This window comes from Papio anubis, chromosome 10 (genome assembly GCF_008728515.1).
Source record: "Papio anubis isolate 15944 chromosome 10, Panubis1.0, whole genome shotgun sequence".
NCBI classification, from domain to species: Eukaryota; Metazoa; Chordata; class Mammalia; order Primates; family Cercopithecidae; genus Papio; species Papio anubis.
The window spans coordinates 110,773,885-110,789,928 of NC_044985.1; the positions used below are offsets into that span (position 1 = coordinate 110,773,885).

The 16,044-nt window shown below is 43.1% G+C and overlaps 1 protein-coding gene across 2 annotated transcripts in view; it reads left to right on the top strand.

Moving 5' to 3' along the window:
* RHBDD1 (rhomboid domain containing 1) overlaps positions 1-13,927 on the top strand; it is a 165,278-nt gene extending 151,351 nt beyond the window's left edge. Inside the window, exon 7 of one of the 2 annotated variants that reach the window (XM_017947033.2) lies at positions 12,206-13,314. In XM_017947033.2, the coding sequence (XP_017802522.1) occupies positions 12,206-12,300 (95 nt within the window). In that variant the 3' untranslated portion in view covers positions 12,301-13,314. Of the gene's footprint in view, positions 1-12,205 lie in introns of both variants that reach the window. The other variant, XM_017947032.2, reaches the window with a different exon arrangement.
* Positions 13,928-16,044: the final 2,117 nt, after the last annotated feature.

Genomic DNA, 16,044 nt, shown 5'->3' on the forward strand with positions numbered 1-16,044 from the left:
AAGAATGCTGTGTTTTCTGCGGGAAGGTGGCATGGAAGTATTGGGTAGGTGTGGGACCTGGGGCCACTTATGTGGTTCACTTTACTTGCTGCTAGTCAGTCAGGCCACCCACCCTGGGGGCCAGCCACCTCAATCCACTTCTTTTCCCAGGCCCAACAGCCTTGTTTTACTAGACACATGGTTATCTGCCATAGTTGTCCAGTGTGACCTAAACTTGACCACTCGGGAATGGTTGTTCTCAGCAGAAGTTGCCAACTTTTTGTCCCTTTTCAAAGTTCTTTTCCCACTGGCTTGTCTTTTTTTTTTTTTTTTTCCTTATTCCTTGAATGCTTGGAACGATGTTTACTTGTACTTTTTTTCATGTACAAAGGTTAAAGAGTGTTTTAAGAAGATTGAGGTTTCTGAGGGAAATGTTGGCTAATTTCAAATGGTCTTTGATTTCAAAAGTCAATGAAAACATTCCCTTGACCCTTGGTTTGAAGGACTGGAAATTGGGCCGTCTCTGTGGTTTGAAACTCAAGTGGAAAGGAGTGAGAAAAAAACAAAACAGGTCTAAATGTTATCAAAAATGCTTCTTTGTACCTTTATTTGAACAGGAGATTTGAGCGCCTGGGCAAAATGCAGTGGTGTGGGGGACCTTGTCATTTGTGAATGGAGGAACTGCCCCTGCTCGTGTAGGAGGGTGAGCCATGCAGCTGGCATTGTGTCCCTTGGGGGAAGGGAGCTGCTGTCCCAGGCAATTATGAAGCCACCACTTAGGACAGGGTCCCAAGAAAGATGTGCTTTCTTCTCCACCAGAAAGCACATCTGTTCACCCCTCTGATCACTGGGGGCCTGCCCAGCAGCTGTGACAGCCGGCACCTGCTGAACTACCAGTTGCCAAGCTGCCAAGTTCAAAGATGCTGTCTTAGTGAGTTTAGGCCACCTTAACAAAATACCGCCATGGACTGGGTGGCTTAAACCACAAAAATTTATTTCTCACAGTTCTGGAGGCTAGAAGGTCCAGGTACTAATATGATCAGGTTCTAGTGGGGTCCCTCTTCCTGGATTATAGATGGCCGCCTTCTCACTGTGACCTCACATGGCAGAGATTGCAAGCTCTGGCCTCTTCATTCCCTGATAAGGGTACCAATACCACCACGGGGGCTCCACCCTCCTGTCTCATGGAAACCTAATTACCTCCCAAAGGCCCCACCTCCACATACCATCACATTGAGGGTTAGGACTTCAAAGTATGAATTTTGAGGGAACACAAACATTGAGTCCATGACAGCCTTTGTGACCTCTCTGAGCCTAGGCATACCAGGCAGAACAGCAACAGCTAACTCCCTGGGGGCATAGGCTAAGGAATTAGAAATATTCTCCTGAAAGGAACCACTGGTGCTGGAGACTTTTGCAGATTCCTAGAACTCATGGAATACTCACTTCATAAGCCCTGGTCTTGTACATTCACTCAGTGCTAGAGCAGAAAACCCCCAAGTCAAACCAAGTTCTGAGTGTCCTCAGACAGCAGTGTGCACTCTGAACCAGGCATCAGGCACAGTCAGAATGGGAGCTAGATGGGCCTTTTATCTCACTGCCGCCCTTCTGATGCTCTCCTGGGATTGGGGTGGGGGCTGAGGAGGAGGGGCAGAAGCAAAGAGGAGGACTGGGGACAAGTACAAGTTGTGGGGGTGGTTTGAGTGAAAATGTGAGCCAGTAACCAGTACCACCTGGTTAGGCCTAACATAGATCATTTTGAGTATTACTGCATCCAGGATTGATTGTCTTATTACCATAGATTGTGTCTGTTGATCTCCTCTGATTTGGAGTTAGCATATTAAGGAGGCTCCGGATCATTCCTGCAAAGCACTCACTAACACAAGGCAGCATGCACAATAGCAGGAGGAAATTCAGAATTAGAAATAGTTAAACTATCTGCATTCATATCCGTATCTGTATCTATATCTCTCCCAGTGCCTTGTCAGTCTCCTCTGCTCTGGAAGAATTCTGATATGACATAGAAACTGCTAGATGCTGGCAAATAATTCCTGGGTTTCAGGCCATCTAGACAATAAACAACTCCATAATATTCAGTGCAGCAGCCTCTGTAGCGCCCATCTGTTTCAAAATAACCCTAATTCTGCTTACAATGCGGAATGCTTTGTTGACTGGAATTTGTCCTAGTTTTCTTCAGTGGATTTAATGTCATAGGCCTCTGGTTCCACCTGCCGGCAGATATAAATACCAGAATGAAACTTGCGTGGATATTTTCAGTTGCAAGAAAAATCTGAGCTCTAGCTCAGTGGTTCTCAAAGGCTGATGTACATGGGAGTCAACCAGGAGCTCATTAAAACTACAGCGGCCTGGGCTCTGTGGCAAGCCCACCCAATCAGCAGCTATTTCTTAAACAGCCCTCCTGGTGATTCACACACCCATACCAACGTTAGCAGACCCCACTTCATCTGGAATGAGGGGTGCAGAACCCAGCAAGGTTAGGGATGATTCCAAACCACTGTATCCTACTCAAGAAGGGGGTGACAGAGTGACAAAGCCACCTTTAGTTACCCACCCCTGCCTCTTCCAGTTTATCCAGGTAACTCTTAGTGGCAAAGGCCAAAGCTTTATTCCCTTGGAACTCATTTTAAAAAGAAACAATTCAAAGTGGAGAAACCTGGTGAAAGCACTACTTATCTAAGTGCTCAAGGTTAACGTCACCAGTGATAAGTCATGTTGACAGCACATTGATATGTGATGAGGGCATTTCACCTCTGTGGTATTCTTCACCAAAACCCATAACCCCAGTCTAACCATGAGGACAAACAGCAGACAAACCAGACCGAATGACATTCTTCACAATATCTGGCCGCTACCACTCAAGACTGTCAAGGTCATGGGGGTCAAGAAAGAACTCAGAAAGAGCCACAGACTAAAAGAGACTAAGGAGACTTGATAACAAAATGCCCTGTGGTCTCCAGGATTGGACCCCGAACAGAAAAAGGAAATTAGTGAAAAAACTGGGGAAATCTAAATGTCTGGAATTTAGTTCAACGGAATGTATCAATGTTGGTTTCTTAGTTTTGACAAATGTATTGTAAGATGTTAACATTTAGGGAATTGACTTGTCTGTAGTATCTTTGCAACTTTTACGTAAATTTAAAATTATTCCAAAATAAAAAGTTTATTTAAAAAATTTACAAAAAAAAAATAACCCCATCAAAAAGCGGGTAAAGGATATGAACAGACAATTCTCAAAAGAACACATTCATGTAGCCAAGAAGCATATGAAAAACTCATCATCACCGGTCATTAGAGAAATGCAAATCAAAACCACAATGAGATATCATCTCATGCCAGTTTGAGTAGCGATCATTAAAAAGTCAGGAAACAACAGATGCTGGAGAGGATGTGGAAAATGGGAACGCTTTTACACTTGGGAGTGTAAATTAGTTCAACCATTGTGGAAGATAGTGTGATTCCTCAAGGATCTAGAACCAGAAATACCATTTGACTCAGCAATCCCATTATTGGGTAGAATTATAAATCATTATAAATCAAAGAATTATAAATCATTCTACCATAAAGACACATGCACCATGTATGCTTATTGCAGCACTATTCACAATAGCAGACTTGGGACCAACCCAAATGCCTATCAATGATAGACTGGATAAAGAAAATGTGGCACGTATACACCATGGAATACTATGCAGCCATAAAAAAGAATGAGTTCATGTCCTTTGCAGGGACATGGATGAAGCTGGAAACCATCATTCTCAGCACAGTAACACAGGAACAGAAAACCAAACACTGCATGTTCTTGCTCATAAGTGGGAGTTGAACAATGAGAACACATGGACACAGGGAGGGAGAACACACCAGGGCCTGTTGGGGGGTGGGGGCAAGGGGAGGCATAGCATTAGGAGAAATACCCGATGCATCCAGGGCTTATAACCTAATTGACAGGTTGATGGGTGCAGCAAACCACCATGGCACATGTATACCTATGTAACAAACCTGCACGTTCTGCACACATCCCAGAACTTAAAGTATAATAAAAAAAAATTTAAACATTGGGATGGGAGGATGGCACTGAAGAGAGACAAAATGTGTTGGAGGACATTGCCAAGGAGCATAGCGTGACTGCTTCTCTACCAGCTGCCAAAAGTCATGAGCAGCTAGCTGGTAGGACAGGCGACAGTCTCCAGAGAAGCTGCCCAGGCAGCTGGCCAGTGAGGCGGGTTGCTGCTGTGACACATTTGCACTCTCCTGTCTGTCTGCCACCCGACCCCTGTGTCTCACTGGGAACCAAACAGTCATGGACGCTCGAATCTCTGTGTGGGAGTCAGAGGTCCAGGCCCCCTCTGGGTACAGATGAGGGGCCTGAGGCCCAGGGAGGGAAGTGACCTGTGCCAGATCCTGGTGGAGCCCCGATATGAACCCACATCTGGTTGAAGTGAATTCATTTGCCACAGCATTTCTCAGTGACTTGATACATTATCTGCAACAGAGTCATCTGAGTGCTCATTAAAATGAAGTTCCTGGGCTCCAGCCACCACTTACTGCATCAGAATCTGTGGTGAGGGGGTGGAGGGGATCCAATAATCTGCATTTTGAACAGTTCTTCATTTCTGTGCACGGTTCAGATTAAGGACCACTGCAGCAAACTGGGCAATGGTTGCTGTTTGATGGAAACTTCTATGCATAGGGCCAGGGCTGCTAAAAGCTAAGAATGGGAGAATCCAGCTGCTGCCATTCTCTTAGGATGAAAGTCATAGTAGGTGGCAAGCAGCAGGGCCAGGACCCGGTGTGTTTCAGGAGGAGGCAATATTTTATTCTATTTTGACCTCAGTGTATTATCATTTAAACACGGTTGCCCTCACTACGCTTGTCTTTTTAAAATAATGAAGTTAAAACTTACCCAAAGACAATCTCAAGATCAAGAAGCAAGAGGTTGGGAGTGGGACTCATATCAGGGCCCTGAGGAGACCACTGTAAGTCTCTTCCTCTGGCCTTCCCTGCCACTATGCCCCATCTGAACATCTTCAGGAAAACGAGGCCGGAAAGAGACAATGGCAAGTCTCCTGGACGCCAAGATAAAGATCAGAACAGACAAAGGACCCAGATGCCTGGGAAGCCTGAAGCAGGCTGCAGTTTGGACCTCAGGAATCCTTTGAGGCTGCAGGGTCGCGGGAGTGGAGTTGAGCAAAGACTCAGGCCATGCGAGGTGGAGAGCAGCTGCCCACACTGTGCCAGGCTGGCCCTCTCTGCGGACTGGTGTGGAATCTGCATCAGAAACATCAGAAGAGGTCGGGGGCTCAAGCTGCCCCTCCGAGCAGACACATTGGCCCTGGAGCTTCTGAGAGGAAGGTGGGATTTTAATATTCTGAAGGGTTTTCATACTTTTTGTATCATTTTACAGACCTCATATACATAGATACAGATATATTAAGAGATAGAACGAGCATGGAGAATTATTCCGGTAAGAAGTTATAAACTGTTCTCTATTTTACAAAATACTTGAGAGTTAACTACCAAGGCTGACTTTTGCAGCTGGACCTATCTATTGCCAAACCTTTCTCCTTGTCAAAGGAGATCCTAATTCTAGATGCATCCAGTTATCCAAAATAAAGCCTTACTATTTGCAGTGAGCCTTATTTAAGGCAGAAGATGCATTGTTTCTGCTGTCCTTTAAACAGACCCTGTCTCCAAGTCGTAATTAAGGCAATAATACATTCTGGAGGTTTACATATGCTGATGTAGGGGCTGAGGAAGACAACTGGAACATCTCATGTCTGAAGGAGAATAGACGGGAATCTAGGTTTGAGTTCCTGACTCAGCCACTGACCAGCTATTTGGCTTTGCCAAGTTGCTTAAAATCTTTAAGCCTCAATTCCTCACCTATAAAATAGACAAGGAAATTCTACTTGGAAGGATAAGTAGGATAGAAACCACTTATAACAATATGGATCAACCTCACAAGTATAATGTAAAATTAAGCCACTCACAAAGTGTACATATTGTATGGATCCACTTATGGACAAAAATAGGGAAAAAATCTGTAGTTAGAAATCAGGATCATGGGTACTGTTGGGTATCGAGGTATAGTAACTGGAAGGGGGCATGTGGTGGCTTATGAGTGCGGGAAATATTCTGGTATTTTCAGAAATAACCTCGTATCTTCACCTGGATATTGGTCTCACACATCCAGTTTGTGAAAATGAATCAAGTTATACACTTCAAGGTGTAGTGGGGGGTGGGGCAGTAAATAGAGTGAGCATGTAGCAGTTGTCCCACAAATATTGTTTGTCTCCCTTTGACTTTTCTTTCTTTTTTGGGGAGGTGGGGGAATTCTAGAAGTCAGACCATATCTTGTCTATATTACAGGAAACACTGACCTGACATAGTGGACCTGATGTCATAGGTTAGTCAGATTGTTACCTGGAGTATAGCCTGTTGATTTTAAGTCATTTGTGTTCATTAACGGTCTCCAAAATTAACCAGCTGGAGGGGAGAGAAAAGTACAACAGGTAAAGTGGTAAACTAGGGGCTGAGTTGATCTGTATTTCACAATGCAGAGTGCTAACCACTGTAAATCGCCGAGATCTTCGTTTCAAGGCTTCTTGTTTTGAGATTCCAGATATTATTTCAGAATTAGGGAATCTCCACTGTTGCAGTCTTGATTGATTGAAGAGATAGAAATGTGAATGTTTTCTCTCTAAAGTCACATCTAAATATTGCCTTTCTCATAAACCATACTGAAATTTCCATTTGTATGAAAGTTATACCATTTTAAGTTAATTTCATACTACTTATAGAGAGAGAGAGAATATTAGCGAGTCAAAACATAAAGTGTGGTTACTGCCTTTAAGCATCTCCCCTTTCCAAAGAATGTCTTGCTAAATTGTTAGACCTGGGGTTCCTTCCAGGCCTTTTTGGTCTTTGACGGTAAATGACTTAACAACCATCCTTTCAGGAGGCATTTTGGAAGCTTTGCAGCTCATGGAATGCTAATAAAGTAACATTCTTGAAAGAGAGAACATGGGTCCCATGCTGCTGCCCTCATCTGACAATAGAAATCCCAGAGAACACTGGTGATTTATTTAGAGGTTTCCTGGTTTAGAAAAAAAGTGATTGCCTCTTTAGCTCCCTAATTTAAGGGAGAGATATTATGCTATCCTGCGACTTCAGTATAATTTCACTGCATGGCATAGTGTGTTCATCAGATCATGGGCAGGATCTATGAATACCAGCAAATTAAACGTCTAGATTTACACGGATGGCAAACAGTAGGGAAAATGGCCATCAACTCATGGTGCTCCTTTTAGCAATTCTTATCTGGACAAAATTGCTTCTCTTCCCTTAGATGTAAAATGCAGAGGCTATTGCATTTTACATAAGGGTAGAGGACTGAACATTTTTTCATCAAGAACCACAAATCAATAAATTTTGTGATCTTACTACTGGTGCTGTAATTGAGGTAAATCATCTTAACACGAGCAGTGTTCCTGAGGTTCTTTGAAGCATGTTCACTGCTGCTTTGAGTAAAATTGAGGGCTGACCTCCATTGACAAGAACACGGAGGCAAGGCTCATAAATACCCATATTCTATACCAAGTTCTTTGGAGCAGGGCCGTTTCACGCAGGCCTGTAAATGTCCAATGTATGATTTAACTAAGCAGAGAAAAGAAGATCTTGGCTGGACACTCCAGCTCTGTCAGTCACCCAAAGGCTCTTTCATGTGACTAAAGTGTGCTACTTAATGAAAGTCATTAATTACCTTTTTATATCTATTTCTTAGAAGACAGATATTTAGTACCTAGCAACTCAACACTGTACAAAGCACTGCCAAAGGGTTTGCAAACAGAATTGAGCTCTGTATTTTAAGAAGTCACAGGTTTTGTCATTTTGTATATCTTTTTTTTTTTTTTAAAGACAGAGTCTCTCTCTGCTGCCTGGCTGGAGTGCAGTGGCAAGATCTGGGCTCACTGCAATCTCTGCCTCCCGGGTTCAAGCCATTCACCTGCCCCAGCCTCCCAAGTAGCTGGGATTACAGGCCCGTGCCACCACACCCAGCTAATTTTTGTATTTTTAGTAGTGTCGGGGTTTCACCATGTTGGCCAGGATGGTCTCAATCTCCTGACCTTGTGAACCGCCCACCTCGGCCTCCCAAAGTGCTGGGATTAGAAGCATGAGCCACCACACCCAGCCCATTTTGTATATCTCTTATACAGAGTTAATGATAGGAACAAATAGACATTTAGCACATGATTCTTGATGATGTTAGAGATGAACAATCATACCATCCAATGTTCAGCCGGCATTTACTGTCATGTGGCACCCAGCTAATCATTTTATGTGCATTATCTCTTCCAATCCTTCAACAGCCAAACAAAGGAACTACTCAGTATTCCCATTTTATAGACAAGGAAACTAAGACCAAGAGCAAGAGGGTTACCTACTTGCTCAAGGATGTGTAGCATAGGATTCAACTGGAGGAGCTGCTGAAATGAAGTCATAGGATGTCAAACTGGAGACTGCTGAAATGAAGCATAGGATTCAACTGGAGACTGCTGAAATGAAGCATAGGATTCAACTGGAGACTGTTGAAATGAAGCATAGGATTCACCTGGAGACTGCTGAAACGAAGCACCTTGTGAAGGGTGTCTCCACGATTCCCAGGCAGAGCTGGGAAACTGTCTCCTAATTCCCTACTAACACTTTTTCCTTTACACTCATGGGGATGCCTCCTTCTACCACCCCAAGGAGGCTTGTACATATCAGAAACACAAAGGTAAGACCCTTCGAGAAAGCCTGCAGAGAATGCTGGAGGTTAAGAAGACAGGTAATAGATCATATGACACAAGTGGAAACTATAGAAATAGTTTGACACATAAATGCAATGGTGGGGAAGTAGAAGACAGAGCATACCTGAGACTGAGTGGACAGCCAGGTAGTCTTGTGCCGAGTGTGGCTCCAACTCAAAGCACACCCACAGTAGTCGGTGTAGACTAGTGGCTGACATCAACTTTATGATTGTCTTCGAAATAAGTTTTTATGCTTAAAAACGTTCCCCCCAGATCAACTCATATTCAGAACAGTGTAGTTTTCAGAGCTGGAAACAAAGCAATTCAGCCATTCTTCAGAGAGTAAGATGGCTTTTATATCAAAAACACTGAGTTGGAAGGATTTAAAATACCTTAAGAGCTGGCATGATTACAAATTGGGCTTTATTGTGGTTTGGGTTGTTGTATTGTTATACCCAATGCCTTCTTGGTTCTCCTAGAAAGCCAAACCGTGCTAGCAGCCAGTGGAATTTAAGGAGACCCACATGGGAACTTTAGATTCACGTCTTTGATATCAGCAGAGTCCCACAGAATTGAGAACTTAGACTGGACCTTCTTTTTCTGTTTTCAAATAGCAGTGAGCTTCCCACATGTCCATATCCGTGAAGAAAAGGGACACTGGGTTTGGGCAGGAAGAGCGGGGATGGTGAGAGGTGCAACCCTGAACACTTTTGGTGTGAGAACTGGTGGCCACATGGGAAAGTGGGAAGAGACTCAGAAGGTTTGCTGTTCTTCATGCTAGCTTAGTGACCTCAGATGTGTCCCTAACACCTTCTGAGCCTCTGTTTCCTCATCTGCAAAACTGACATGATTCTATTGGGAGTAAAAGCTAAGTGGAAAAGGGCACCTTGAAAGGGCTTTATAAAGAAGAGTGTGATGATTGTTCTTCTCCTGACATGAGTTTTCTGCTTCAGCATGTGGCATTTCTTTGGTTGGCTCAGCCCTGGTTCTCCTCGAATGCCCTGCAAATGGGTCCAAGGCTGTGTGTGCTGGCTGCTCCTTTTGAGAGCTGGACCTCGGGCACCTTCCCAGTCTGCCTCTTCTAATTCCTCCATGCAGTTCCCTTCATGGAAATTATTAATCCGCACGCTTTTTCTTTTGAAGAAACGCTAAAGAAAACACCAGAGGACTCTGTGTTGCCCTCTGGGAGTCTGAGCAGTCTTTCAGCCTCCATGGGTTTCTGCCCTGTGGCCCGGAGTCAGGGTGCCACGTCGAGCTTGCTTCTGACTCTGCCTGCGGCTAGTTCTAAGAGTTCCCAGTCCATCTGGAATGAGGTGTCAAGTCCTGGCCTGCACTCACAAGTGCAATTAAGACCAGTCTTTTTAAAAACAACTGTTAAAGGAAAAGGAGAATTTGGAGCTCATCATATAAAATAGTTTTAAGCAATCAACTAATGGTGATTTGATTCATGAATTTGTAATTTCAAAGCATTTACCATTTTGAACAAAGAGAGATTCCTTTACAAATACATATGGCAAAAACGGTATCCAGGTTTTTAACTTTTAATCTTACAGTATTCATAAAATCTTTATGGTAAAAGTGTTATAAGCCTATAATATGTTTGAGTATCATCTTTAATGAAAGTTAACAAATTGGTCTATTTTTCACTGTATCAAAATGCCTTGAAGTAGGGATTTATCCAGCAGGAGTGAGTGTGGGGGTTAGGCCTCCCCTGTTTATTTTGGGGTGTTCTAGTCAGGTAGGGGACAAGGGGTTGGGGAGGTATAATTCTCCCATGCTCTCAACAGGAAAGGAGAGTCAGTTCTGGGGAAGCATTGGGATCTTCATCAGTAGAGAAGCAAAAATATAAAAAAGGGGTTGGCTTTGACTACTTTTTTGAATTTCTCTTTGACAACGGAAACTTCAGCTGTGGATTGAAAAGACAGACTCCATTTCCCACTGCTTTCTCTAACATCTTTTCACTATGGTTTGTTGCCATGTCAGCTTATACATAAATGGACACATCTTTGAAAAGGTGCCACTCTTGGGCAATAAGCAAGAGGGATCGACTGTTTGTTCACTTGCTTTCCCTCCTGGCTTAACTGTGCTTTGCCCACCCTCCCTTCCCAGCCAGGCCAGTGCTGCCAGAACATTTGGTCCCAAATGAGTTGTTTCAGAACCTCACTGGGCTGCATTGGAAGTCGTAAGCAGGTGCTGTTGAGTCAAGTCCATACACTTATTGAATAGCTACTGTGTGTTCAGAACTGTCCCAGACGCTGGGGAGAGGGAGGCGTGTCAGAGGGATCCCCCACCATTTTAGAGCTTATGATCCTGGTAGGAGAGAGAAGAGTGGTCCAGAAATGCCTACACATCTGGCAGGATGTGGATTGAAAGAAGACAACCAAACGGAAGGTGCTGAAAGCTGAAGAGTTTGAATTGGGAGAATTATTCTGTTGGTTCCATCGGGGGTGGCCTAGCATTACAAGAGAGAGTAAGACTTCTGGTTGATGTAGGTGATGGGAGAGAGCCTTTCAGGGCAAATTACCAGGGTCAGCAGAGCTATAGTAGTGAAAAGGTACAGCCTTTTCAGTCCCCATGCTTAGAAGTAAACCTCTTCTTACCCGTATCTATCAGTGATGCATCTTCCCGGTTGCCTCATGGGGAATATTGAAGCTCTTTCATTAGCTTTAGGTTGCTGGTTCCTTGAGATCAAGGACTATGTATTTTTCTCCCCTTATTACTACTCATGATGCCTGGGAGAATGTTTTCTTATATAGTGATTGAAATTCTTGTATCATTACGAACTGTGTTTTTGGTAAGTTTGCATCCCTGAGAAACTCTTTTCAGTAACGATTTCCACAGTCCTTCATATGATCTTGAAATATGATGCCTGCGTTTTTGTTTGCGTGCCCAGATATTGATCAGTATGGTAACTCTGCTCCAGTGGTTGTGTGTTTCAATCACGCATGATTCTGATTAGCCACATTGGTGCAGGAGGCAGCATGTTAGAGGGAAGAAAAAGAACACCCAAAGGCTGATCAGAAGAAGCCAAACCAGCCTAGTTGGTGGGGGAAGTTAGTAAAGGTGGCAACAAATTATATATGGGTATATAAAAAAAAGACAATAAGCCCTTGAGACACTATGTAAGCCTGAATGATGCAAATTATGGAGCACGGTGGAAGGAAAAATACAAGTGGGAAGATTATCAAGAAGCCTCAAAATGAGTCAAATCAGGTTCATGGCTGAACCACTCTAAAAATATTTACTTGATGTTGAAATTTAGTACTGACAGCTGAAGTTGAAAAATCTTTGTTATATTTCTGTTTTGTGTTAAAATAAAGATGACACCCAAGCTATCATTTTGTTCCCTTGGAATCCTAGGGTACACACGCCTTGTAATGTCGGAACGATTGATTTTTCCTTTGGCTTTCTCGCTACAGGAAATACCAGAAATAGCCCACCACCCTACGGGTTTCGTCTCTCACCAGAAGAAGAGATGAGGAGACAGCGGCTTCACAGATTCGATAACCAGTGAGGTGGCGTCTTGGGAAGACATGGTCTATTCGTGTAATTATTGCCCATTTGGCTCATTCCTGAAGCCCCTAATTCATTTTAATTCATTTTAAACAAAAGCAGTGTACACCGGTATTGCTCCAGACTGCTCACATCGCCTGGGACAGTCCTCCCATGGCCCCTATGAGTCAACTCACAGCTTGCTGGGAGTGGGCCTTCTCCTGGCCTTGTTCTTGCTCATAAACAGGTCACTTCCTCCACGAAGGGACCAGTTTCCACACTCCCTCCTCTCACTGCTGACTCAGCAATGCCTCTGCTTTGGTCTGCTTTTGCAGACTGTGACCTTCACCAGGAGGTTTTACTTTCACCAGTCAGGAAGATTAGTCCCTCATTCTGCCTGGAGAGCCCCATGTTTGACTTGGCAGCGGGTGTGGAGCCATCCCCGCGTCCTCCTGGCGCATTGCCACTGCGGCTGTCCAGGAACAGGATGTGGCTGCCTCGGCCGAATGTTGTCCTACTCTCCCCAACCCCGGCACCTCGGCACCTCGGCACCTCGGGCCCCTGCATCTGGCTGGTGTTTGCAGGGCTTTTGCTTTGCTTTGGTATTGCTCTGCCTTTATAGAAAGTCTCATTGAAGAAGTGTAAGAAAGACCTAAGGTGGGGAAGACTCCTACACACACCGTTAGTATCAGTGACACCAGCAGTGTAGGTTCCCAGCCACTTCCCAGTGGCAGCTTGTGTGCCCAGAAGATAGGACATCATTTAACAAACCAGCAAAGTAACAGCAGATGCAACATACAGAGTAGAGCAAAGGCATTTGGTGGATTGGTCACTAGAGATCTATCTTGCAGAAAGTATGTTTTTCCTCATAAAAGTGCCTCTTAATTGGCCATTGTACCAGCCACTTGTCCTAGCCAAATGTCCAAAACACGCCCTTGGGCCCCGCAACGTTACAATCCACAGATTGTCTGTCTGAGTCATTTAAGGCATTTCCTGGTGCTTGTGTTCCATGAATAAAAGGACAAAAGTCAGAAGATCACTGATGTCTTACTGTCACAGAGATATTTTAAAATAGAGAAGTAGGAAAAGCTCTTCCTTTTTTGATCTACAATTTATATAGTTTTCTGATTATGCACATAAAAGATATGCCTTCCATATGCATAAAGCAAACATGTGGAAAGAAATACACCCAGATGTTAGCAGGGGTCGTCTTTGGGAGTGGAGTCCATGGGATTTTGCTTTCTTCATTTTTATAATTTTATATTACTGTCTTGGAAGATGTGTTTACGTGTGTGTGTTAATATAAATTGTACCTGTGAGTCTAGAAGCTTTAAATGTGTTAAAATTAAAATATTCAAGCTAAATGTTACTTCTCTCTCCAAAATTCTGTAAGTTTGACCCCGTTGCCCCAAGTAGAAGTAACTTCTTTCTTGCGTGTCACTTTTATAGCATTTGGTAATTCTGCTATAACACTTATATCTTGCCCCTATTATTATCTGTGCACAGCTACACAAAGGTGTGCCTTCTACCTGGGAACATGGATTGTGAATGACTCTGTAATGAGACCTGAGTCTTAGTTATCTTTCCACTCACTCCCTATCTCCCCTTTCCAACCCCAAAGGCTCATTAAATGTCAGTGTTTCACCAAAGTATTTTTTCAGTTGTATTAAGAGTCCAATCACTGTATATGGGAGTATTTTATTTTTTATCTTTTTATATCACTTGAGTCCACTAGTAGTACTTCCTTGCTCTGTTTGACTTGTCAGATACAAAGACATAGGATTAGATTTTAGGTGGTAAAATTGTGATACGCATGGCTGTTGGTGGAGTGGAACATCTTAGTGATGTGAGAAAGGTCATTTTAGTTATAAATGTAAACCAGTTATTTTAGCACAATAATAAAGATGTTCTGGAAATTATTATAATTATTTTAGTTAATAGACTTGCCTGTAACAAGTGCTTATTGTTTGGAATGTCCATTTTATTTTATTTTCCTCTACAATAAGGAATCCCTAAAGTTACGCCAACGAACTGGAATTGGATTGAGAAAGACAAAAGCAAGTGAGCAAGTGTATTAGACTAATTATCTCTAGTAGGGAATAAGCACTTGGAGCTAATTTTTTAATTTGGTTTATTTAATAATAGTACCCTGATTGTTATGCCCCTGGTTCCCACAGTTTGGTGTGGTCAGTCAACTTAAGAGACCTCTTAATGCAGAATCTTTACCTGGTTCTGAAGAGGAGGGAATAGTTAAAATTGCTTCCTTTTAATGACTCTGAATGTATTGCCTGTGATTCCAAAGTTGTACATAATTGTTCAGACCTCCTCCATCCTTTTAAATTGCCTGCTGCAGTAAATAACTAGTTTGAGTAGAACTAGAACCTGTCTACCTATTTGGCACATGTCCTGCTGCCTGGGGAGTAAGCAAGCTAAAGGGATGAGAAGAACCACCTCCCCCTACCCTGCAAATTGCACTGCAAGGCAGAGCAAGAATGGGGAAGCTGGCAGACCTGGCCTCCTTGTTCCCAGTCTTAGTTTTTCTTGAGAGATTCAGTATTCAGTAAAGAATAGTAGTCAATTAGTCGGGGGGGAAAAAAATATATATACATATATATATATATATATATACACACACACACTTCCTTTCCCTTCCCATGAATCATTGCAGTCATTCCCTAAGTTTCTTCTCTTTCTCTCTTTTTTTTTTTTTTCATGGATGCTAGTATTGTATTTTAGAATCACAGATGCTCAGCTTAGCGTCTCAATATCTCAATTATTTGCTCTGTTCAATACTTATAATACCTCCTCACTCAATTCCACATAACTCCAGCTTAGTCTTCTAAAATTCACTTTCATGACACCACTCAGTATCTCAAATACCTTTCATTGGCTCTCTGCTGCCAAAGGATAAAGGTCAAAGTCATTAGCCTCAACAGTGGGCTCCAACCAACCTTTGGACCTCAGCCCCATTTATCCATCACAGAGGCTGGTAACTAGTCTCATCACAGAGGCTGGTAACACTCAGGCTGTGAGTGTTCCTGATCTTGTGACATTCTGTGCTGTACTTTTACATGGAACAGCTCTTTCCTTTCTCTTGGTCCATCCAGATCCTCCTCATCCAGCCTCCATCTGAATCCTATAACAGACACAACCACATCAACACAGTTTCCACATACCACTTGGAAGTGCTGGTTATGCTGCAATGAGAGAATGTCTTTTATCTTTATATTGTAAGCTTCATGAGGGCAGGAACCATCTGTTTCTTTCTCCTCACAGTGCCTTGAGAAGTGCTTTGTCTGGAATGTCAGAACCGATAAATATTTGTGGATTGAAAGAGAAGCTCGTTTATACCGTCACCAGCGGTGCACATGGACACTAGTGCCTGCTGCTTATTGATAGTATTGTAGGTATTTTTTTTTTTTCCTTTGAATCACATCAAGGAAAGAATGATGGAAAGCATTTGCTGGTAGAGATAGAGACTTTGGGGCTTTTGTCATTCTGAAGACATGTCCCACTGCATCAAATGCTGTGACCTGGTACCCAAAGCCCAAGATTCCCACACAACAAAGAAGTGTCACCAAGGAGTCCCTGTGACTAGTACTAAATCTGGCCATGTGCTTTTTACAGGTCTGCGTTGGATGTGTCTGTGCTAACATTTTTCTTCTGCGGTATTTAGGGGCAGAGAGAGAATGATCTTGACATCTTGCTCAGATGACAGATGAATTGGCAGATTTAGATATATGATTTATACTTTAGAAAAACTAAA